Consider the following 25,092-nt stretch of genomic DNA (forward strand, 5'->3'; position numbering starts at 1 on the left):
GGCTGTTAAAACTTTTGCGAAAATCACGACGATGACTGATAAAATTTGCTCAATGGGTGCGCAAGTGTAGGTTCTCTGTTTCTATCGATTTACTTTCTTAATGATTCTTAATAATTGCTTCCGACACAGGTGCCGATTGCCTGTGATTGTGCATTTCTGGTTAACATTGTTTACGTTTCTCGTTCTCCCCATACATGTATATCTGCTGTCCTAACTTTTACAATTATCCAAAATATCATGTCTGTTAACCAGTTCTCAGTGCCCCAGATAAGCTGCGTATCTGCGTCTTTCACCCTATTAAAATATTTAAAAATGCAAAGAAATACAATATCATGAGTATTGAAAACGCAACGAATTTGACTTTTACGCAAATTCGTCAAATTAACAATACAAAACTTCGATTAAAAATGCTTTGCTCATTTTAGGTATTTTCTCTTTGGAATTATTATCGTAACGCAGTGACGCTTACACTCAGCAAGCTTAGCAAACGGTCATAGTTATTCAAACGCAATGCGTTTTCAATCTGACCTAATTCGTCGCTCATTGTGCATGTATTTGTAAAGCGTCTGTAGTTTCAGTTTCTATTACGATGCGAAATAAAAATAGCTAAGAGAGGTCGAAAGACGTCCGAGATTGTTGCGCCAAAATATCAGCCGATCGCAAACTTTTTTGAATCAAGAAAGCAAGAGCCAATAAGTGCCGAATCATTCGTGTTATCGATTTTGTTAGAAACTGTGCATACAGCAGTTGAGTTGACATCCAAAAAACATGATGGAAAGTCTGTGACTTAACAAATCTGTCAAAAGTATAAAAAGGCATGTCATTAGTCAGAAATTGTCGACATTTTTTAAAGTTTATATCATGGACAGTTTCAAGGATTAAAGATATTACGAAACATCAGTTTATTAAAATTTATGATGATAGTTTACAGTTCTATTGAATCAATACAAGTGTGCAGCGTCAACGGAAGTAAATCAGCAATTATTTAAAGGTATGCATTTTTATTACTCATTTCACTCTATATGAAGAATGGAATCACCCTATTTTTCAAAATCAATGGTTGAAAACCCTATTTCCCAAATAATTATCTGGGGCACTGAGTTCTCGAGGACTTTTCTCAATTTCAATGTAAATTATTTTTCACCGAGGCCTATTAGCTTGTTCAAAGCTAACAACAGGTAAAATGTGAGTTGTGTCTGAATTACAAGTTGTTTAATTTTTCATAATTGAAATGTTTACAATTTACTATTTATTGAATAACTTGGCAGTGCATAATTAAGTTCTGGGATGTTATTTTCAGCTCTGAACTGCGAAAAAAAATGCATAATAATTACATTGGTGGCACTATAATGAGTTACCTTTCATCTGTCCTTCCATTATAATGTCCCTAAAGCAGACTTCCCAAACTTTGCAGAAAGAGATTAGGCATTATATTACACACTCATTTTAACCATGGCATGCTATTGTACAACATGTCTTGACGGAAATAATTTTGATAAAAAATATTTGCAGGAAATAATTTTTCCATTGCGAATCGTTTGTATCTTTTTATCTTTATTCTGAAATGCCCCTCTTAAGAATAATGTCATGTATAGCTGGTTTAGAATTAAGGATGATGATATGTCCTAACAGCATTTTGTCATGTCATTTACTGTACTTCCTACATGTATTTGAATATTCAGTCCCCATGAAACTACGCCCATATGTTGTGGACATTTTCATACAAGAATACAAACAGGAATATGTATTGGAGTTTGCTGTTTAAATTTACAGTCAATCAGAGGGTAGCAGGTTTGTTTTTAACCAGAAGTGAGGAACTAAACGCAATTTGCAGGGAAAAAAATACAGAAGTGTTTCCATGTGATTAACTTAAATGTGAAAATTCTTCTCAATAACTTGCTTCATTAACAAAATATATTGAAAAATATCCTTAAAATTGCCCCAAGTGTACTGGTTTTGCGTGACATTTTATGTAAAAGGCAATTTTCAATTCTATACTTCAATAAAACTTTCAGAAATATTAGGTATTGCCATCATTAAATGAATATAAAAATGCATATGCTTTAAGAAAAATAAAACAATGCTTCTAACTTAGGTTGATATCTCTTGTAGCAAGTGTTCAAAGCAATGATGTTCTTGTCAATTTTGTGCCACAATTTTCAACTCTCTTCACGTATATTAAGAGGTGGCATCATAAAGTGCTTCAATATTTATAGGCAAAAAGTGTCCTTTTAACATGTCACATGTTTTTTCTACACATTTGTACAGGTATTTATACAATTATTTGTTAATGTAAATTTTGAACAGCTGAATACTAAATGTGGTCAGAATTCGTCCCTGTCCCAAGTGTACATTATGCAAGAAAGTTATTTTAAATTTTTCATAAGAAAGAATTTTCAATGTTTTACATCATTTTCTTCAAACCATAAATGCTTATCACTAGATGTACTGAAAATTTGATGCCAAATCCTTGTGAACTTTTTTTGCAAGACAAATATTGCATTGTCCCAAGTGTATGAAATTTTTATCATGTTTGATGGACAGGTGATAGCTTTTAAAAAATAAACAAAGGTACCAATTTTCTGGAAAGAAGTACACAGAAGGGTGTAATCTCCAAGAGAAAAAGGTGGTTTCTTCACTCTGGGGGTGAACTACTCTTATTATATGGGTATGTCTCCATATTTTGTCTTCAGAAGAAAAATATAAGCATATAAATGATAATGTGTGGGAACTTGGGAAGTATATTTGACTTTACCATAACATTATTACAAAAATGCATTTCCTCTTCTCAAATTAATGTCAATTTAAATCAAAATGTTTCTCCAATAATCTTCAATGTTAGCCTGAAGTTGGTTAACAAATGTTGTACATGTACACTTGGGACACAAAATAAATGTTTTTCTTATAAACCTCCAGAAAGTGAAAACAAACTTACATTTTGGCAGAATTAATGATTAAATTTCGATTTAATAAAGCATTCAAAAGCAACTGAAAAAAAAAGCCAAAATAAAAGTTGAACATGGTCAAATGTCAAATATGATTGATGACAAAGTCTTTCAGACACTTATAATTAAACCACGCAGACTGTCACCCTTGTGGTACAATTCCTACACATCTAAACTAAAAACCATGTTAAAACCTTCGATAAACAAAGGTACAGCACTTATTATTATTTCATTCATTTTTAATGACACATTACCAAAATATATAGAGGATATATTGTATTACAGAGGAAGGTCAAGTAAGAGGACATCGTGTTTAATGTATAAAGTATAAAAAGAACAAGGTCTAATTTATAAAGAACAAGGTCCAATATATAGAGAATATAATGTTTAATATATAGAGAGCAAGGTCTAAATATAGAACAGTGAATTATATGTGTGTTGTTATGAGAAAACTGGGCTTAATTCATGTGCGGAAAGTCTAGTCCCTGATTAGCCTGTGCAGACTGCACAGGCTAATCAGGGACGAGACTTTCCGCTTTTACAGTATTTTTAGTTTGAAGGAAGTCCCTTCTTACTGAAAATCAAGTTTAAGCGGAAAGTGTCGTCCCTGATAAGCCGGTGCGGACTGCACAGGCTAATCTGGGACGACACTTTACGCACATGAATTTAGCCCAGTTTTATCAGAACAAGACACATATTATAGAAAACGAGGTCAAATATTATAAAAAAATATAAACATGTATCATAAAAAAGAAACTTCACATATATTTGAAGGCCATCCTATATTTTTATAAATCTGAGTTTTTTACTTTAAGATACACTGCTTTGAGGCCAGGAAAAAAACTTTTAAGAGTATAGTTTTGAAAAATATGTGTTAAAAACATGAAAATTTCAATTTTTTCCATAATTTTTTTTAGAACACTTCTGATTTTGTATTTAAATTTTTCTTAAGAACATACTGCATGTTGACAAAACACAAAATATTGATAACATGTTTTAATGGGATTTTATTAAGTGCAAAAGACATGTACATTTATAAAAAAACAATCAAAACATTTGGTTAACATCTTTTGTTGTTAAAAAGTGATCACATCTGACAGAAAGGCCCTACTCATTTATAAAACTTGAACCCTTTCCCTATGCAATACAAACAAAACTGTTGCCATAACTTACCATCTAAAATTTGAGAAAAGTTTTCATTTAGGCTTCATTATCCCCACGCTTTTCAGAGAAAAATTGGGGATATTGTGGTTATCTCAGTCGTCCGTCTGTCCTGGCCACTTTCTCCTCCTACACTTTAAGCACTAGAACCTTGAAACTTACACACATGGTAGCTATGAGCATCTGTGCGACCCTGCACTATTTGGAATTTTGATCTGACCCTTGGGTCAAAAGTTATGTGGGTTGAGGTGGGGCCGGTTCAGAGATTTTTACTCATTTTTATGCCCCCGGATCGAAAGAAAGGGGGTATATTGTTTTTGGCCTGTCTGTCATTATGTGTGTGTGTGAGTGTGTGTCCCAAAACTTTAACCTTGGTCATAACTTTTGCAATATTCAAGATAGCAACTGGATATTTGGCATGCATGTGTATCTCATGGAGCTGCACATTTTGAGTGCACCATACTACACCGAATGTCTTCAAATTGATACTGATCCTCTCTTATGGCAATACGGATAATCTCAACTATGCATGGCCCCATTACCAACCCTGGGGTGCCCCGCCCACATTGGCCACGCCCACATAGACCACGCCCACCCAAAATTGCCTTTTACTATAATTTCTTCATTTCTACACCGATTCACTTCAAATTGATACTGAACCTCTCTTATGACATTATGGTTAATCTCAACTATGCATGGCCCCATTACCAACCCTGGGGCACCCCGCCCACATAGGCCACGCCCACCCAAAATTGCCTTTTACTATAATTTCTTCATTTCTACAACGATTCACATCTAATTGATACCAAACTTCTCTTATGACAATGCGTTCAATTTCAACTATGCATAGCCCCATTACCAACCCTGGGGCACCCCTGGGTCAAACATGCGGCGTGGGGATACACGTCGGCCTCTGACGCGCCATTTCTAGTTTAATATTTTTGAAATTGCCCATTTTTGTGTAAAGTTTGGAGAAAAATCAAGAAAAACTTATTTTAACAATGAAATACATTTAAGTTGTTTGATGATATTTTCATGTATTTCAACATTTCCAATGTCCAGATAAATACCCTATTTGTACCCATTGAAAACCTTTAAAACTTTAATTTTGCATTGTTCTTTTGTGTTGGGCTTGAAGAAAAAAGATTGATCTGTATGCAAATGTTTACATTATATCTCACAATCATAACAATTTCCAATTTATCGACAGTGGTGACCGGATTTTATCATTATTATATGATTATACCCGGTAAGTGCTTGTGATCATATTTCAGATGCCCAGGGGCCTTTATGGTTGGGTTAGGGAGGGGTGCTCCCTCCCTTCCTGAATTGATTTTTAGCTCCACTGGCCAAAGGCCAGTGGGGCTTATGTCATGGTCCTGTGTCCGTCATGCGTGCGTCCGTCCGTGCCTGCGTGCGTTCGTCCGTCAGTTCAAGAGATCAAAGGTCACATTTAGGGAGCTTTTTTGGCCAGTTCCAGTTATATATTCCATATTTGGATCTTTATCTTAAATATTAACTTGTAATGACCACCAACACTTAAAAAATGATAGGCTATATATAAATTTAAGCTTGCTTTCTTAGTTCATTCTTATTTATTATTGTGTCCTATCTCTCACACTTATGTGTTTCAAATAATGTGTTAATAGATTCACATATATATATATGTTTGAAAACTGATTACCAAAACAATTTGGTATAGATAAAGTACCGCTTAAGTATATAGGCACATGATTTTTGTTGATTTTTACCAACAAAATATTTGTTGCAGCCAGTTCATGTGTCAACGAGCGCAAATTGTGAAAGATGGCTTGGAAAAAATCAGTTCAGAGTTCAAAGCGCCACCTTGCAACAAACAGCGCCACGGAAACAGCTGTGGAGTGTTTGCATTGATGGTAATAAATAAGCTTTATATTTCTATATAGGAGTCACTTTGTCGTACTGTCGGTCGGTCTGTCTCAAAATTTCATCCGATCTTCACCAAACTTGGTCACAATTTGTATCTTGATGATGTTTAGACCAAGTTTGAATATGGGTCATGCTGGGTCAAAAACTAGGTCAGGGGGTCACTTAGTGTGTTTTAAACCAAAAGTTTGTCCGGACCATAACTATGTCATTTATCGTTAGATTTTAAAATAACTTGGTACATTTGTTCACCATCATGGAACGGTGTGTTGCGTGAAAAAGGTACGTCGATATCTCCAAGATCAAGGTCACACTTGGAGTTCAAGGGTCAAATGCTTGTCCGGGCCATAACTTTATCATTTATTGTGAGATTTTAAAATCATTTAGTAAATTTGTTCACCATCATGGGGCGGTGTGTCGCGCGAAAGAATTACTTCAATATCTCGAAGTTCAAGGTCACACTTTGAGTTCAGAGGTAAAAAAAGGCCATAAATGAGCTTGTCCAGGCCATAACTATGTTGTTCATTGTGAGATTTTAAAATCATTTGGCATATTTGTTCACCATTATTGGACGGTGTGTCGCGCAAAAGAATTACGTCTATATCTGCATTTTCAAGGTCACACTGTGAGTTCTAAGGTCAAAATTGGCCATAAATGATCTTGTCTGGGCCATAACTATGTCATTTATTGTGAGATTTTAAAAATACATATAACATTTTTTCACAGTCATTGGACGATGTGTCATGCGAAAGAATTATGTTGATAACTCCAAGGTCTTGGTCACACTTGGAGTTCAAAAGTAAAAAAAATGGCCATACATTTGGACTGCATGTCATGCTAAAGAATTCAAGAGTTCAAAGGTCGAAATGGCCATAAATGATAATGGCATTATCATTCTTAAAAATAGCCATAAATTTGATTCTCTTGTTTTGTGAAGACAGCATGCAAAATAGTCTGTGTCAATTCGGCACGTGGGGGTATTTGTCACGTCTGTGACAAAGCTCTAGTTTGCTTAGTAAAGATCTGCATTAACTTTTATTCAACAAAATAATGGGAGAATGTAGAATATAATCATCGTACCTTTCTGTTGGTGCATTGGTTTTTAGAGCCTTGCATTTTCTTTTAATTTATAAAGGACATGATATTTCATATGTTATATCATAACCTGAGGATCAAACTGTGTTATAGAGTCTTTTGTCAAATAACCCTGAAAAAAGGTTAAACAAGAAGATTACTCATATTTTAATTTATTAATGTGTCATATAATGAAAAAAAGCATTCTCATTGCTCCATTATATTGTTTTGTATGAAAAGTTGTTTTTCAGTGTCTTAATGTGATTGTATATTTATGATGCATAAAACATGAATACTTTTCACTGTCAAACTATCGTTCTTGCAATTTTATTTTCCGAAATAGTATTTTTTGTGAACACTTAATCTAGTGAATATATATGCTTTTCTTATTGCAAACAACTGTTGTTGTTTGTATGCGCCCCTTCGAAGAAGAGGGGGTATATTGCTTTGCTCATGTCGGTCTGTCGGTCGGTCTGTCGGTCCGTCCACCAGGTTGTTGTTAGACGATAACTCAAGTACACTTGGGCCTAGGATCATGAAACTTCATAGGTACATTGATCATGACTCGCAGATGACCCTTATTGATTTTGTGGTCACTAGGTCATAGGTCAAGGTCACAGTGACCAGAAATAGTAAAATGGTTTTTGAATGATAACTCAAGAACGCATACGCCTAGGATCATGAAACTTCATGGGTAGATTGATCATGACTTGCAGATGACCCCAATTGATTTTGAGGTCACTAGGTCAAAGGTCACGGTGACCCGAAATAGTAAAATGGTGTCCGGATGATTACTCAAGAACGCATACGCCTAGGATCATGAAACTTCATGGGTAGATTGATCATGACTCGCAGATGACCCCTATTGATTTTGAGGTCACTAGGTCAAAGGTCAAGGTCACAGTGACCCGAAATAGTAAAATGGTTTTCGGATGATAACTCAAGAACGCATACACCTAGGATCATGAAACTTCATAGGTAGATTAATCATGACTTGCAGATGACCCCTATTGATTTTGAGGTCACAAGGTCAAAGGTCAAGGTCACAGTGACCCGAAATAGTAAAATGATTTTTGAATGATAACTCAAGAACGCTTTTGCCTAGGATCATGACACTTCATAGGTACATTGATCGTGACCTGCAGATGACCCCTATTGATTTTCAGGTCACTAGTTTAAGTTAAGTATGAATGACTTTTACTTTATTTCCAGACTGCCAAATGTTTGGTCATGAAAAAGCATCCCACAATGTTGCGACAGGCCCATGATTCAGTTTATCGAGACTAGTCGTGAGAAGCAGACTTCTGATTCCTGGAGTGCGGCAAACATATCTGTGCGACTCGATCACTCCACTTTAAAGACCCGCACGGCATTAAAATGGATATTATCAATATGTGTTGTTGCTCGAAAATATGTTTGTGTAGCAGGAAGTGCTTTGGGCTCGATTAATCTGAGAACTCAACAAAATATTAATAAAATCCTTCTGTGCCTTTTAGTTCTAAAAACAGAAGTAGCCAGTTGGTATTACACATCTCCTAAACAAGTACAGCACGATAAAACTTAAGATTTTATAATCCTTAATTTTTATAACATCTTTATATCCACACAAAAATATTGATGATTGTGGTGCTCAGATTGCAAAGCCACCTGTTTGGCAAAAATAATGCAGATGGTTAGATTATGATAAGTGCAAGAAAAAAAGAATAACTCTGGAGATAATAATTGATATGATAATCATTGCTTGACAGAATCACAATTGACCTAGATATTTATTTATGTAGTGGTGTATTTTTCAATGAGTGCCTTAAGATTCCAAAAACATATTGACTTAAAATAAATAATCCCGATGGCCTAAATGACTTATCATTTCATGTTCATGAACCGGCTTTAAAATACTTTGTAGACTTAACTGCTAGGCGGTGAGGACTTTTAGACCACCTGATAAACTTCAACTTTATTTGCCCTAGTTCAGTAACCGACTAAAGATATGCTAACATAATACTGATGACTGATGAGTCTGTTGTGTCTTATATTCTCATTGCTACTTAAAATATTAAGTCTATTTCAACGTTTAGACTAATAATAAGCAAATTCGTTAAATTGATATCCCCGTAAAATAAATTTTGATTATTGATGGGTGCAGAACTAACAGAAAAGTTTATTTGAAGGGTTGTACCCTTATCTCACTTATTTAATAGTAACAAAATAAAAAAAAATTGGCAATAACTCTTATTTAAGAAAGTGTAGGGTTATAGATTTTGTGCATGACACCTCTCCTCATTGATATCTTAACATCCATTAAATTTCATCTTTAAATCGTGTATAGTATCTGTGATATAGTCCTGTAAAGTAACATCAGACATGTACATATGTACTAGGGTATTGTTTCTTGTGCATGGCACTTATTCTCATTGACAATTATACACCCATGAAATTTCATGTTGAAATCTTGTATTTATAGTTTCTGAGATAAAGCCCTGAAAAGTTACATCATACAAAAACAACAAAGGGCAATAACTCTTATTTAAGAAAGTGAAGGGTTGTGGTTCTTATGCATGGTTCTATAAATGAGATATAGCCCTGAAAAGTTACATCATAAAATAACAATAACAAGAAAGGGCAATAACCGTTATGTAAGAAAGTATACGGTTATGGTTCTCGTGCATTGATAATTATACACCCATGAAGTTTCATGTTAAAATCTTGTATAGTATCTGAGATATAGCCCTAGTTACATCATAGAAAAACAACAAAGCGCAATAACTCTTATTTCAGAAAGCAACGGGTTATGGTTCTTGTACATGGCACCTCTCCTCAGCTTTATTTATACACCCATAAAGTTTCATGTTGAATACTTATATTGAGTTTCTGAGAAAGAGCACTGACAAGTTTGTGAGTGACTGCACTGACAGACAGACCAACGGTACGTTTAAGTATATTTAGCGTACCCGGGGTACATTAAAGTATACTTAAGAGTACACGGGGTACTTTAAAGCATTACCCGAGCCGAAGCGACAATTGCCAATCAAGCTTATTAACATATTAAATAAATGATGATAGTGTTAACTATGATTGTGTGAAATATAATAAAATAGTTTTCCTGAATTGAGTGTACATGTGAATTAGCTAAAATAATGATAAAAACACCGATTGGGATTATATATTTCTAGAACTGAATTTGGTTCATGATCAGTTTTTAACTTTTTTAAGCTGAAATAATATATATATATATATATATATATAATCTGAAAATATTTTCTTAAATCAATGTTATATCTTTGTATTAAAAAAGTGCAACACGCATGACTGTAAATTAGGCATTACCATATTTCTTTACAACGTAATGCATGTACATCATCGATATATATAACATTTAAAACGAAAATCGTTTTAAAATTCAAATGTTTGCATGGTGTTAGAACTACTGTTTTGATATCTTTGTTGTGAACAATGTGTTTAGGTTCAACGTCCGAAAAAAAGATGTCCGAAAATAACTGCAAGCTGTAAAAACGCGAAATTAAGTTGAATTGAAACAACAATGCGTTAAATATTATTTTTCATCAATCTGACATTTTTCACGGCGACTGATCGGAGCAATATCACGGAGGTACTGTGAAATCGTCAGATCTCACGATCTGACAATATTGACGCTACACCGGTCTATTTCGTTTCCGTAGAGATAGCTAATGTCGTCCGTTTGTAAGCTCAAATTTGATTGGCTGACGGGTTCAATGGCTTATTCTAAAAATAAATGCTGCTCGAGCAGCATATTGCTGCTCGAGCAGGAATTTTGCTGCTCGAGCAGCATTTAAATGCTGCTCGACCTGTAAATTGCTGCTCGAGCAGCAATATGCTGCTCGAGCAGCATTTAAATGCTGCTCGAGCAGCATTTTTTTCTGCTCGAGCAGAAGTTAAAGTTTCGACCCCTTTGGTGCGCCATAAAGATTGTCAAGAACTACTATGCTTGATTGCTGAAAGCACCAAAAGTGTATATCAAACCCAATACTTTGTATAAAACATATACAAGGTGACAACATATCAAATAGTTCTATAAAATATATAGCTCCATACAAATATTTTACAACAAGGTTAACACCATGCAGATACAATTTATGCTCAATTTGTCAAACAAAATGGGGAAAAAACTACTTTAAAATATCAATAAACTACATTTGCATGTTCCATCACCTATCAGCTTAAACAAATGTTTAACAATGAAAACTAATACCACTTTTAAAGCAACTTTCAAGGTTAATATTGCAACAAAAAAATACTGTAATGATTACCTTAGCATCTTCAATCTGAGTGACTTCATCTCCAGATTCCTCTTCAACATCTGTCGTGACTATGACCTTTGAACTTCCACCAAAGTCATTGTCCGTAGTTATGACCTCCGACCTACCAACCTCATATTCACCATCCGTATCTGCGGTGATGTGACCCTGGTCTGTGTCGGACTCTACTGGGGCAGTGAACAGGTTTTTGCCTCCAACACCTGCAAGAATCAATGGTCAAAATGACACTTCTATAATGAACCAGTACCATTTGCAGAGTTCTCCGGAAGCACCAGCAGCCGGCGATTTCACCGGTTGCATTCAATCTGGATGCAGGCTACTTTACCCCAAAATATCAATTGAAATGGTGCAAATGCACATGTTTTATTGCTTAATCGCTGGCTACTTTGAAAATATAACTGGCTTCTCAAATTTTTCTGGAGAACACTGCCATTTGGTCAGTCATTCTTTATATCAGAGCTCATCATGCTTTGCAGGGGCAGCCTTTACAGTTTAATACAGCAGATATTACAGTAAAGATCAAGTACAGTTGGTTCGGTTGGTATGGGTAATATAAGAATGCTAATTATTCAACCACCGTTGAAGTATAGTTATCCAGGTGCTAGCCTTAACTCTTTCAGTGCTGGAACTGAATTTTGAAGGCCTTTGCAAACAGTTTGGATCCAGATGAGACGCCACAGAACGTGGCGTCTCATCAAGATCCAAACTCTTTGCTATTCTGATAGTATTCTTTGAAAAAAAATCGAAGAAAATTTTAATTTTAAAAATTCAGCAGACCAAATTTTAGCAGACGACAAATTTCCCAGCATGCAAAGGTGAAGCAGTAATCATCATTCAAAGGAACTGAGTGTGTGTATTTCATAGTTTACTGACAGGCCCTTCTCTGTCTTCACAATTGTAAGAAAAGGCCAACCTGCCTTATTATTCGCATCAATAGATGGCGGGGGGGGGGGGCATAAAATATTGGGTGCAAAAAAACTACCCTTAGGCTAGATAATAACCAGAAATTCATGGTGATCTACATTGTATCTCAATTATATGGTCAATCAACCACTCTGATTTCATTTTTACATTATATAGATTTGAAAGAGATGGCTTAAATGCTATGTACAAATGTACACAATGACCAAACATTACCTTAAATTACATTGCCCACTCTTATATATCCTTCATTCCTACAGTTTTCTCCATTCCTGTTGATTCAGTCATAATTTCGAATTTTAAAACTATATTTCTAATAAATTTTGAGTTAAATGTATATAAGAAAATTTAATCACAAGTGTTTTTTTTGTTGCTTATTTAAACAATTAGAAAGTTACATTACGTTTCGGAAAGAAATCACCTATTAAAATATGCCAATGTTAATAAGTCCATTAGAAGATGTATAATAATTTTTTTTATGAGAAATTATTTCAAATATTAAGTGTTTTCTTATCCAATTTATGACTGAATGTATTGCAAGGAAAGATAAACAAATCAGGGTTGCTAGGCAGCATTCTCAAATCAGCCTGTTACTAGGGAAATATCCAATATGTACATTAAATGTATTTTGTTGTAAAGACAAAGTTTTAACTTTAATGCCCCACTTGCATTATAACAATAATCGTCCAGTACCAAAAGTCGTTGTAGCCCTTAAAGGGTCTAAATATACAGGGAAATACGTCTCTACTAAGATAGCAAAAACATTTTGAATACAACTAGAAATGTATCCATAGGAAAGCACAACCTGCTTTGTCTGAAAACTGTACTTTTTAGGAAAGAACTGAACCTAAATTAACCTATATAAGGAAGGTTGAACAAGTTCCCACACTGGTGAATTAAGTTTCTGTCAGAAAGACTTTTTGAGCTTCACACTATACAAGTTTAAAAAGTTTTATTTTGCTCAAAACAAGGGCCATTACTCCAGTTGAGTAGACCATATTGTTACCAGTATATGGAGCTACTCAACTTCTGTTTAAAAATGTTCAGCCCTTTAGTTTAAACTTATTTATTTTAGCTTGATTGCATCAAAAGCCTCAGGCTTATAGAAACGCTCTCGAGTCCATTTCCTGGGCCTATAATCAGTACTTGGCGTCTTTGGAGAAGATCTAGAGAACGCTCCCCGAGTGGGAATCGAACTCATGACCTCCTGATCGCTACGCTGACACCTTATCCATTACGCCACGGTGCACTATAGGTGTATTCAGCCCTTTAGCAGCAATACTTTTTGAGTAACACATGACATAAGATTTTTTTTTCCATATAACAAATGAGACATAACTCCCATTATGCCGAAAACTTGTGAGCAAAATTATGGAGATTCACATGATGATATATGTTTGTAATATTTTAGACCTCTAGCAGCAATCATCCCTCTAGCATCAATTTTGGAGTTTTGAGTTACACAAAAAAACACAAAAACTGGGACACACAGGAAGGACCTAAAGACAGACAGCCTGACAAGGGCATATCCAAAGAGGTTGAATACAAAGGGAGCTCACCCTGAGTATGTGTAGACCCCTGGTTACGTACGCCTATCTGCCCTGGCAGGTGACACTCCTGCCACTCCTGTGGAGAGTTCAAGGTCAATGTGCCAAGCTCCGAGTCGGTGTCCGGAACATAGCCTGAAATAGGAGGACACACCGTTAGTCAGATGGGCTGATTAATTATTGAGTGAATTAGTCATGATAAGCAGGTCAATGAAATGATATTAGGAAAATTTGTGTTGACAGACATACAGTTTGTTTTTGTTTTTCTTGTATATACCATTTTTTCAACAGTTTTTCATTGATACCACCATATTCAATTAATCTTCTCACACATATTGCAGGTTAGCTCCTTAACCAGACCGGCCACATTAATACAACTGTAACAAACTAGACCTCTTCACAGCAGTAAAAAAAACACTTTCCCCTGCCATATGTACATATATGTAGCAAGTTGTAACAATTATGAAGAATTGGACGCTGGAGCACGGACGTTTGAACCCAAGGGGGATTATTTGAAAAAAACGTATCGATAAACAAGCGCTGTTTGTAAAACATGCATGCCCCCCATTGTGCTGTCAGTTGTAGTGGCAGCCATTGTGTGAATGCGTTTTTTGTCACTGAGACCTTGACCTTTGACCTGGTGACCTGAAAATCAATAGGGGTCATCTGCCAGTCATAATCAATGTACCTATGAAGTTTCATGTTCTTAGGCCTAAATATTCTTGAGTTATCATCCGGAAACCATTTTACTATTTCCAGTCACTGTGACCTTGACCTTTGACCTAGTGACCTGAAAATCAATAGGGGTCATCTGCCAGTCATGATCAATGTACCTATGAAGTTTCATGATCCTAGGCCTAAGCGTTATCATCCGGAAACCATCTGGTGGACGGACCGACCGACTGACCGACCGACCCACATGTGCAAAACAATATACCCCCTTTTCTTCCAAGGGGGGCATAAAAACTGAGTTTTACATTCCAACTAATAAACCTTTGGGCCTTGTGATCCAGAGAAAGAGAGTGTTCCTTTTGCTTAACAAGTCCATATAATAACGGGTGTTGACCCCAATAGTCATGATTTGATGAAACATATAATGTAGAGAGCAAAATTACAATGTTTACATACCATAAATTATATAACTCTTCTGAACATTGAAAGTTCACAGATGTACCCAGTATATTTTTGCTAATAAAATCTATAGTGACTTAAATAATGTAAAAAAAAATCTCATTTAAAAAAAATGGGGCATAACTACGGTCATTTTAACGTTGACAATCTTAGCAAGTTTGAATGATGTAACATGGAAAATTGTAGAACTTCTCCTGTGTCTACGGACAGACAGATAAACAGACAGACATAGACTTCTCCTGTGTCTACGGACAGACAGATAAACAGACAGACATTTTCAAGGTTGATTATGCAAAATGTGGAACAAATGCCAATATCCATTACTTTATTTATGCAGACGAAGCATCAAAAGAATGTTGTGCAATATGGTTGCAATTTCAAAATGAATCCCCAATAGGGCTATCTACAATCATTAAGGACCATCACATATTCATATTTCCCCAAAAGGGCTATCTACAATCATTAAGGACCATCACATATTCATATTTCCTTCATGACCTGATGGCCCATCCCTCCCAGACCAGTCTGGACTAAACTCCATTATGTACAACAGCAATCATTATATTGATCTGCCTACCCAATATTACCATAGATGAATACATCATGCCCTAGCTGCAGGCAAATGATCTGCCCTCTGGAACGTTTTCCCAGTTTATTTCGACAAAAAATCATTGTTTACACTGTACTTGTATTTTGTGAGTTGTTTTTATTTCACAATTTCGGTTTTGGGCTCATGGGAAAATTTATGTTTTTATGACTGAAATTGTGACAGTTAGATTTTTTTCTTTTCTTATCAAAATAAGTTTTTTAAACATAATATTTGCAAAGGTATATTGAACCTTATACCTGGATAGGGAGATTAATTGAATAACTGAATTGTACTTTTTACATTTAAAAAAAATGTTAACATTAAATTTGAAATGTGTGTCTGTCATTTAAGATAAATTAATTTTTTTGAGATTGAGAATTACGGCCTCAGATTTGACAAAAACTAACAACACTGTTATTCTATTGGATATTTAAGACACATTTTCATGTACTGATCATTCCTTATTTGCTAAAACACAATTGTCAAGCATGCCATTTCATCGGTATCAAAACGAATGCATTTTCTGCCAAAAACATTCTTTCTAAAAATATTTGTTCTAACAGCATCTAAATGGTAATAACTGACATAAAAAGGAAGAGTATTGTGATTATCTCTCAAGAGCTTGAACAATAATAACTGAAGTATGTGATATTACTGGTCCAAGGTATCTTTGATTCATTTCCAATATCAATGCAAGCCACTCAGATGCCTGTGTTTTGTCAGGTAATAAGGAATTACAAATTCATTTTCCAGTTTTCTCAACCAACCATGGCAACAACAGTAACAGTTGGTTGCAAGCACTTGGTTTTCCTCTACATCATACGTAAGAAATTTAGTATGGAAGCGTATATGGTACACACTTTGATATTGTGATGCTGTCAACATTCTATGATGGCATGATAATTTAAAAAGATGTTATGGCTTAAAAAAGAACTCATCGTGTCGACTAAAACTATGATGGCAAGTCATTTTCACAAGAGCATGACGCCAAAAATTATGTTGATTTGTCGACTTAGATCATGTCGATCAAATTTTTTTCGGGAAAAGCCGGAAACATTTACGTCGAGACTTTAACTTAATGTCGTTATGGCGAGTAAAATTAAGAGGGAAAAACACACAAAACTATTACGACAAGCCATGTTATTTCACAGTAAGTTGATATAAACTAATCCGGCATGACCATATTATTGGGGTGTACCATATCCTATGACGGCATGATATGAAAAAGGTATCATGGCGTACAAAATAACTCATCGTGTCGACTAAAACTATGATGGAAAGTCATTTTCACAAGAGCATTACGCCAAAAATTATGTTGATTTGTCGACTTAGATCATGTCCACCAAATATTTTTTCAGGAAAAGCCGGAAACATTTACATCGAGACTTTAACTTAATGTTGTTATAGCGAGTAAAATTAAGAGGGAAAAACATTCAAAACTATGACGACAAGCCATGTTATTTCACAGTAAGTTGATATAAACTTATCCGGCATGACCATTTTATTGGGGTGTACCATATAATGCCGTCATAGGATATGTCGCCTCATATAAGCATTTATCTGATTTCCTATTTATTTGACACACTTAATCCAAATTCAAACTGGGCCTTAATATTGTCAACTTAAAGATGTTGACCAAGTTTCATGTGACCTCTAAAGATAAGGTTTTACAGAGATTAAACTTGGCGATCTAGTTTTTCGAACTTGGCCTAAACAATGTTTCAATAAATGTTCTGACCAAGTTTCAAAGAGGTTGATCCACAACAGAGGTCTTTAGAATGGTAACAAGGTCTTTCTTAAGTTTGACCTATTGACCCAGTTTAATACCTCGGATTGAGATAAAAATAGGTTTGTTTTAATTTTTATAATGACAGCCTTGAAATTAATTGTCTATGGATTAGAAGATCAGTCAGGAAATGTGGCAACTTGTTTCAAGTATCTCTGCTTACATCAGCACTAAATCATCAGTTGGCACTACCCCAGAAACAGTAATGAATTTCTGGTAACTGTTCTCCTGTTATATGTTTCTATGTTTACTCCTTCTCAGATATTAGACGCGCTTATTTACTTGTGCCAATAGTACCTTTCCATTTTTATTTAAGGTATTTTAGGTATGCTTCTTTCTTTGATGTTCTTCTGGGTGGGTTTTTTCATCAAATTTTTTTTTTTACAAGTACCCACATGTCTGAAATTTCATTACAGGTAACCTTTTCCATACTTCCATAAAACAATGTACTTTTTTAAAAACAGGTTCATACAGCTTCTTTTTGCTTTAGTTTAAGTAAAAATTCATGATTAAACAAAAGTTTTTGCAATATATGAATGGTAGTTTAGTGAGGTAAACAATTGATGCAACACAACAAAATAGGCGAAAGGACAATGGCATCATATGCTACAGATCACCATAATATTTGTGACTGCATGACATAAGCAGTGTGTTTTTTTTTCTCCATTTTTGGAATGGGGCCAGGGTCCTATATATGGACATGGAAAATTGCAACACTTTGATGTATATTGGGAAATTGGTGGTGTGCGGTTTTTTTTGCTAACTAATTTATAGTTTACAAGAGCTGTCTCCATAGGATGACATATGCCCCTGATAAACGCTTTGATAGAAATTATGAGCATTTTTCTAATCCCTAAACCATTTTTCGAAACCTAAACGCAGACCCTAAGTTCAAGGTCAAGGTCAAAGGGGTCAAAACTTGTGTGCGTATGGAAATATGCATACCAAATATGAAGGTTACATCTGAAGCAAAATAGAAGTTATTAGCATTTATCGAAACCTAAACGCAAAGTGTGACAGACAGACAGATGGATGGACAGACAGACAGACGGACGGACAGACAGTGCAATCATTATATGCCCTCCTTCGGGGGCATAAAAATTGGGACTGTTTTCAATATAATACTTAAGTTCAACTAATACTGCTGGATGGGAAATTGAACGAATTGTTTATGTTGTTGATTTTATTTATTCTTTTGGAACCTAAATCAATTGGGAATTTTAGGCAGTCATTTGCAAAAATTATATACTTTTTGAGATAGGGAATGGTGCCAACAATTTGACAAAAAAATCCACACTGAAAAATATCAATTATGATTTGCAATATCCCCAAATTTGACAGCCAAAAAAAGTATTGAACTTGTATGACATGTTATTGATTCTTGCTAGCACTGCCTGTAAATTGTGATATTGGCAAAACCCCTCTAGAAAAAATACGGATAAATTGTATGATGAAATGCCTTATGATCAATAAAACAGGATTGAAATGCTTCTGATGTTTTTGTACCAATATAAAGCATTTTATTTGCAAATAAGATCTGCATGTCATCTAATCCATATATATCAATTACTACATAATTATTAAACTTTTCCTGAAGGCTTATACTTAGGGCTATTATCATCATTTTGTATTGAAAGTATAAACATAAATATTTAAAATGTTGGTACATACAGTATATAAGCATTTAACAGTTATTAAAAGGCCGTCCTTACACAATTGTTTGTTTGAGATAACCTTATCTACCCATCTTAATTGTCCCTACCCTTTATTTAAGTATGCATTAAAAATGCTTTTGTTTTCCAACTTCCTGAGAATTAGAAATTGAATCTTGCAAAGACTACACAGCATTTGATGAGGATTATTTAATGAATATAATAAATACACATTTACACACACAATCTTCAATTGTTAAATTTGTTGGTTCTCATTGTAAAATCCTCAACAACTAAAGATGTGTGTGACTTATGAATGGTCTGACACTACATACACTATTTTACTGTAAAAACATGTACAAAAATAATGTAAAAAGTTTTTAAAAAATCAACTTCCTACCTACCACCCTTTTATTATTCCCACGCTTTTTGAAAAGCGTGGGGATATTGTGGTTATATCCGCCATCTGTCCGGTTGTCCGTCTGTCCGTCCGTCCTGGCCACTATCTCCTCCTACACTATTAGCACTAGAACCTTGAAACTTACACACTTGGTAGCAATGAGCATATGTGCAACCCTGCACTATTTGGAATTTTGATCTGACCCCTGGGTCAAAAGTTATGGGGGTTGGGGTGGGGCCGGGTCAGAGATTATTAGTCATTTTTTTAGGTTATTTTACATTAACTTCTTCATTTCTACACCGATTTACTTCAAATTGATACTGAACCTCTCTTATGACAATACGGTCAATCTCAACTATGCATGGCCCCATTACCAACCCTGGGGCGCCCCGCCCACATAGGCCACGCCCACCCAAAATTGCCTTTTACTACAATTTCTTCATTTCTACACCCATTAACTTCAAATTGATACTGAACCTCTCTTATGACAATACGGTCAATCTCAGCTATGCATGGCCCCATTACCAACACTGAGGCGCCCCACCCACATAGGCCACGCCCACCCAAAATTGCCTTTTACTATAATTTCTTCATTTCTACACCTATTCACTTCAAATTGATACTGAACCTCTCTCATGACAATAAGGTTAATCTCAACTATGCATGGCCCCATTACCAACCCTGGGGCGCCCCGCCCACATAGGCCACGCCCACCCAAAATTGCCTTTTACTATAATTTCTTCATTTCTACACCGATTGACTTCAAATTGATACTGAACCTCTTTTATGACAATACAGTTAATCTCAACTATGCATGGCCCCATTACCAACCCTGGGGCACCCCGCCCACATAGGCCACGCCCACCCAAAATTGCCTTTTACTATATTTTCTTCATTTCAACATTGATTTACTTCAAATTGATACTGAACCTCTTTAATGACAATGCAGTCAATCTCAGCTATGTATGGCTCCATTACCAACCCTGGGGCGCCCCGCCCACATAGGCCACGCCCACCCAAAATTGCCTTTTACTATAATTTCTTCATTTCTACACCAATTCACTTCTAATTGATACTGAACTTCTCTTATGACAATACGGTCAATCTCAACTATGCATGGCCCCATTACCAACCCTGGGGCACCCCTGGGTCAAACATGCGTCGTGGGGATACGCGTCGGCCTCTGCCGCGCCATTTCTAGTTAAAATTGTGAAAAAGGAAAAAGCATTATAAAAAATACCAATCTCATTTACATTATGAATTGTTTGCCGGATCATGCTTCTACTGAAATTAATTTCACATTTTCCTCATTAATAAGCAAATATTATCAATCCTATCAAACTTCAATTTTAAAACATGACTTAAGCAGAAAAATAAAACCTTTGAATAATCAAATTAACTGTGTATTCACCTGTGTCTGCGCTTGTAGTTGAGAGAAAAGAGATGGGTCTTTCCTTCTTTTCATGTCCGTCTGTCAGGTCCTGCATGAGTCTGGCATCGTCCACCCCTCGCCACATCACTGCTCCTGTACCAGGTTTCTTCCCAACCCCCTCTTCATTATTCTTATTTATAACATCCTCTACAAAGCATAATTTGTTTCCGTTCCAAGAATCTCTTGTCTTTTCACCAACCGATACCTTATTTGTGCTGTCAACCATACCGCCATTGCTTGATTCAACAAAAGCGTATTGCATGGATATTCCTGAATCCAACATACTGCGCCGCACACCGGGTTCTAACATGGTGTACTTAGATGTTTCCATTACAGATCCCTTCATGAAGTTAGAAGATTCAGACATTGATCCTCGCATAGATATTCCAGAATCTATCATGGGACCTTTACTTGAACCACTGTCTTTCATCACATTGTTGGAATTAGAATTTTCATCATTTTCATGACCATCATCTTCCACTGTGAAAGTTGTTTCAGCATTGGTTTTAGCACTTTCTAAGGTAAATGTTGAGTTTGCAGCACTCTCTTGGGTAAATGTGGAGTTTAAACACTCTTTACCTGGTTCTCCAATTTGCACAGGATATTCTTCATCAAAATCTTTGTCATATGTTTCATTAAGATTCTTTCTTAACATTTGTTTAGCACTAGCTGCTGTAAAGGGAGTAGATGTTGCCACTTCTTTACAAGCAAAATCCATATCGGAATTAAAGTCTGTCTGACGTTCGGGTGTTTTCTCTGGTGAACTGTCCTTCTCTTCTGACACTGGCTCCAAAGTGTCTTGTGAAGTCACCAGATCGTCATCTTCTTCATCCCCAAACAGTTCAGACAGTAACTCGTTCTTCTCCAGAGTGAAACTGGACAAAATTCCCAGACTGGAGTCCCTACTCATCTCCATAGGCTGGGAAGCAAACTCGCCATCTTCAATCATCTCTTGGTCGAAAATGAACTCGGGGGAAGGGGATTCCTCTGATGGCTCTTGTGTTGAAGTTTTACTCTCCGATTCCCCGTCAAACGTTATATTCAGGTACTTCGCCTTGCCATCACACATGGCCAGATAGTCTTTGTTGAGACTCCATGAGTCCTCCCCTCCAGAGCTCCCCTCTGCAGAATGGGGCATCTCACCCACTTCGCATTCCTTCTCATCCATGCTGAAAGCGCGGTTACTTTCTAGCTCTTCCAGATCATCGCTGTCACTGTCCAGCTCATCAAATTTTTCTTCAGTTTCCTCAGCACTATCAAATGTAGCTTTGTGACTCATATCCTTTGTACAACTTAACTTGGCAATTCCAGATGACGGGCCTGGTAAATGTGGCAGCTTTCTTTTAATTTTTTTTGCTTTTTTATTTGCTTTTACTACAGTGTCGTCATGTAGAATGCCATCATCATCAAGATCTAGTAGGTCACCTTCTATATCTGGCAGTTCAATGTCATCTAACAGCTCAGCGGATCTGTCCTGATAACCAATTTCGTCTCTTAAAAGTGGACTTGTATAGCACACTTTTGGCTTAGCAGGTATCTGTGACACTCTTGGTGGCGATTTAATAACTTGCAAAACAACATTGCTGTCTAGATGAGAAACCCTCTCGACTGGTGCAAATATTCCATGTCCTTTACGGCAGGTAAAGTATCTCACATCATTCACCAAGCCATCATGATTACCTTCCTGGGTATCCAAAGAAATCCCGCACCAGAGGCCATCAGCGATATGGGTCGGTCCGAAATATAGAAGAGTTCCAGTTTTAATCCCTCCGATGGTTACTCTGTCTCCAATGAAGAATTCCTGGGGCTCGGAAGTTGCATTGGCAGTGAAGCTATTCTGACTCACTGGACAGCTCTGTGGAATAGGTATGGGCAGGGTGCGGGGAGTGTGGGCCTCTATGGGCTTGGAGCTAGGACGGTCAAGCGTCCGTGCAGGTGTGGGAGCAGTGGGAGGCGCTGGTAGTTTCGAAACATAAGTCTTTGGCTGCTGTAAAAAGGATCGCCTCTTATCCCACTGCTTTCTGTCAGAATCGACAGGTGGCTCTTCAACGTTTGAATACTGAAACAAATAAACAATTTTTTAAAAATTATTATATGACAATAATAATTTATTTGCCTGTAATGTTAATTAAGCGAGTATTTTTAAACGAGAAAATGACAACTACCCTATTTCAGTGAGAGGAAGGGGAAAATGAACATATGAAAACATTATTTAATGAACAATCACCACAAAAGAGTGCCCAGTATGGGGCTCAAATTCACTAGCACAAGAATGAAAGTGAAGCACCGTCTAACAATTGAGCTACCTCTGTTGCTAAGCTGGCTTAACACTTTGCATGCTGGGAAATTTGTCATCTGCTAAAATGTTGTCTGCTGACTTTCTAAAATTAGCATTTTCTTCGATTTTTTTTCAATAATACTATCATACCAGCAAACAGTTTGGATCCTGATGAGACGCCACGTTCTGTGGCGTCTCATCTGGATCCAAACTGTTTGCAAAGGCCTTCAAAATTCGGTTCCAGCACTGAAAGGGTTAACTCATTTTCTATTCCAGTGTACATGCAAATCTATTCCAGTGTGAGTGCAAATAATCTACCATGTTTGTACCAGTAAATAAATGAAATCATATTTAACACCAACATTCAATTATCAATCAAATAAGAAAGGACAATCAAACAAAAAAGAATAAGTAGCAACAACTTTTCTTCATTTAGTTATAAGAGATGAAAATCTTCCTTACAAGCTCTCAAAGTATTTACAAATTTAAATGAAAATTTGCTGTGAATCCAAACTGTTTACTTAATTATGCGAGCAAGTGCATAAATTGATGTGCACTAAAATGGACATAAAGCTGTCACATCCGTAACTGGCAAATATCGTTGGCAATAAAACAAATCTAAAACATAATTGGGTTGTTTCATATTGTTCATTAAAAGGGAATGAATCAAATTTCTTTTGGCTATGAATAATTTTCTAAAACTTATCTATAAATGTTCTACAATATTTTATATTCATTTTATTTTGTGAAAGGCTCATTGCTTTTCAACATTATTGTATTGAAAAACATCAGTTGTTTACAGCAACATTAAGAGTATTAAATATCAATCTTTACAATTTTCTAAATAATTGTCATACATTGAAGACCGAATGCCTACATTTTGTTTAAACAGGTCAAACAACACTCATGACAAAGAAAAATCTTTAAAATATTTGCTTATAGATGTCAATTAATCATCGTTTGAAATTGGTAAAACAATAAAACGCTTGTTATGCTCTTACTACCTATACATTGGAAAATACGTACATTATACTAATAACATAACGTTTATACTTATCTAAAAGGAATTATTGAAGCCTCTGAGCTTGGCGCAGCAGTTGCGCACTAGATTTTGCCTGAGGTCATATGCAGGGGAAATCAATTTATCACACGCTATACCCTGTTTCCCATGTAATACAACCTTTACATATTTTTTTATATTACACATGTGTTATACAACATTTTAAAGCACTTTCATTTGCTTACTTTTCGTTTATTGACCAATCGCATTTTGGTATTTTGCTGAATGATGTTACGAAATGTAAACAATATTCGGGATTTATCATTATGTTTGCGCAAATATTTATATAATTTGCTCATTTAAAAGCATGTGATAAAAAAGATCTGACACTCGTTGTCATATCATACCATATTTCATTAAACTCGTCCAGGAAATTGGTAAGTAAGCTCGCCAAAGGCTCGCTTACTAACAAAATTCCTGAACTCTTTTAATAAAATATGGTATGATATGACAGCTGGTGTCAGATCCTATATATATTTTATTCAACTTTTTTCATAATGTTTTAATTAGTTCAGACTATAAAACAAGATATGTGTTTGTCAGAAACACTATGTCCCCTTCTGCGCCGCTTTGAAAAAATATATTTGACCTTTGACCTTGAAGGATGACCTTGACCCTTCACCACTGAAAATATACAGCTCCATGAGATACACATGCATGTCAAATATGTTGCTATCTTCAATATTGCAAAAGTTATGGCAAAATGTTAAAGTCGGAGCAAACAAAAACACAAACCAACCAACCAACAGACAGGGCAAAAACAATATGTCCCCCACTATAGTGGTGGGGGACATAAAAACAGTATAGATTTGTTAACAAACATAAAAAAGTCTGTGAACAAGCCATTTAACACATGCATGTGGGAGCAACAATTCATGAGCGAAACAGAATGCTGACCTATACTAATGAACACTCA

At 35.8% G+C, this 25,092-nt stretch overlaps 1 protein-coding gene across 6 annotated transcripts in view; it reads right to left on the reverse strand.

Annotated features, from left to right (window-relative positions):
• The window catches only part of LOC127880216 (restin homolog), a 114,399-nt gene that overhangs the window by 70,193 nt on the left and 19,114 nt on the right, over positions 1-25,092 (reverse strand). For all 6 annotated transcript variants that reach the window (XR_008049468.1, XM_052427494.1, XM_052427491.1 and 3 more), the window contains 3 exons: positions 20,818-22,897; positions 13,861-13,983; positions 11,372-11,580 (listed from right to left, as the gene is read on the reverse strand). Coding sequence is in view for 5 of the 6 variants with exons in the window: in XM_052427494.1 (XP_052283454.1) it covers positions 11,372-11,580; positions 13,861-13,983; positions 20,818-22,897 (2,412 nt within the window). In the remaining variant the exon portion in view is untranslated. The remainder of the gene's footprint in view (positions 1-11,371; positions 11,581-13,860; positions 13,984-20,817; positions 22,898-25,092) is intronic.

Source organism: Dreissena polymorpha, chromosome 4 (genome assembly GCF_020536995.1).
Source record: "Dreissena polymorpha isolate Duluth1 chromosome 4, UMN_Dpol_1.0, whole genome shotgun sequence".
Classification (NCBI taxonomy): Eukaryota; Metazoa; Mollusca; class Bivalvia; order Myida; family Dreissenidae; genus Dreissena; species Dreissena polymorpha.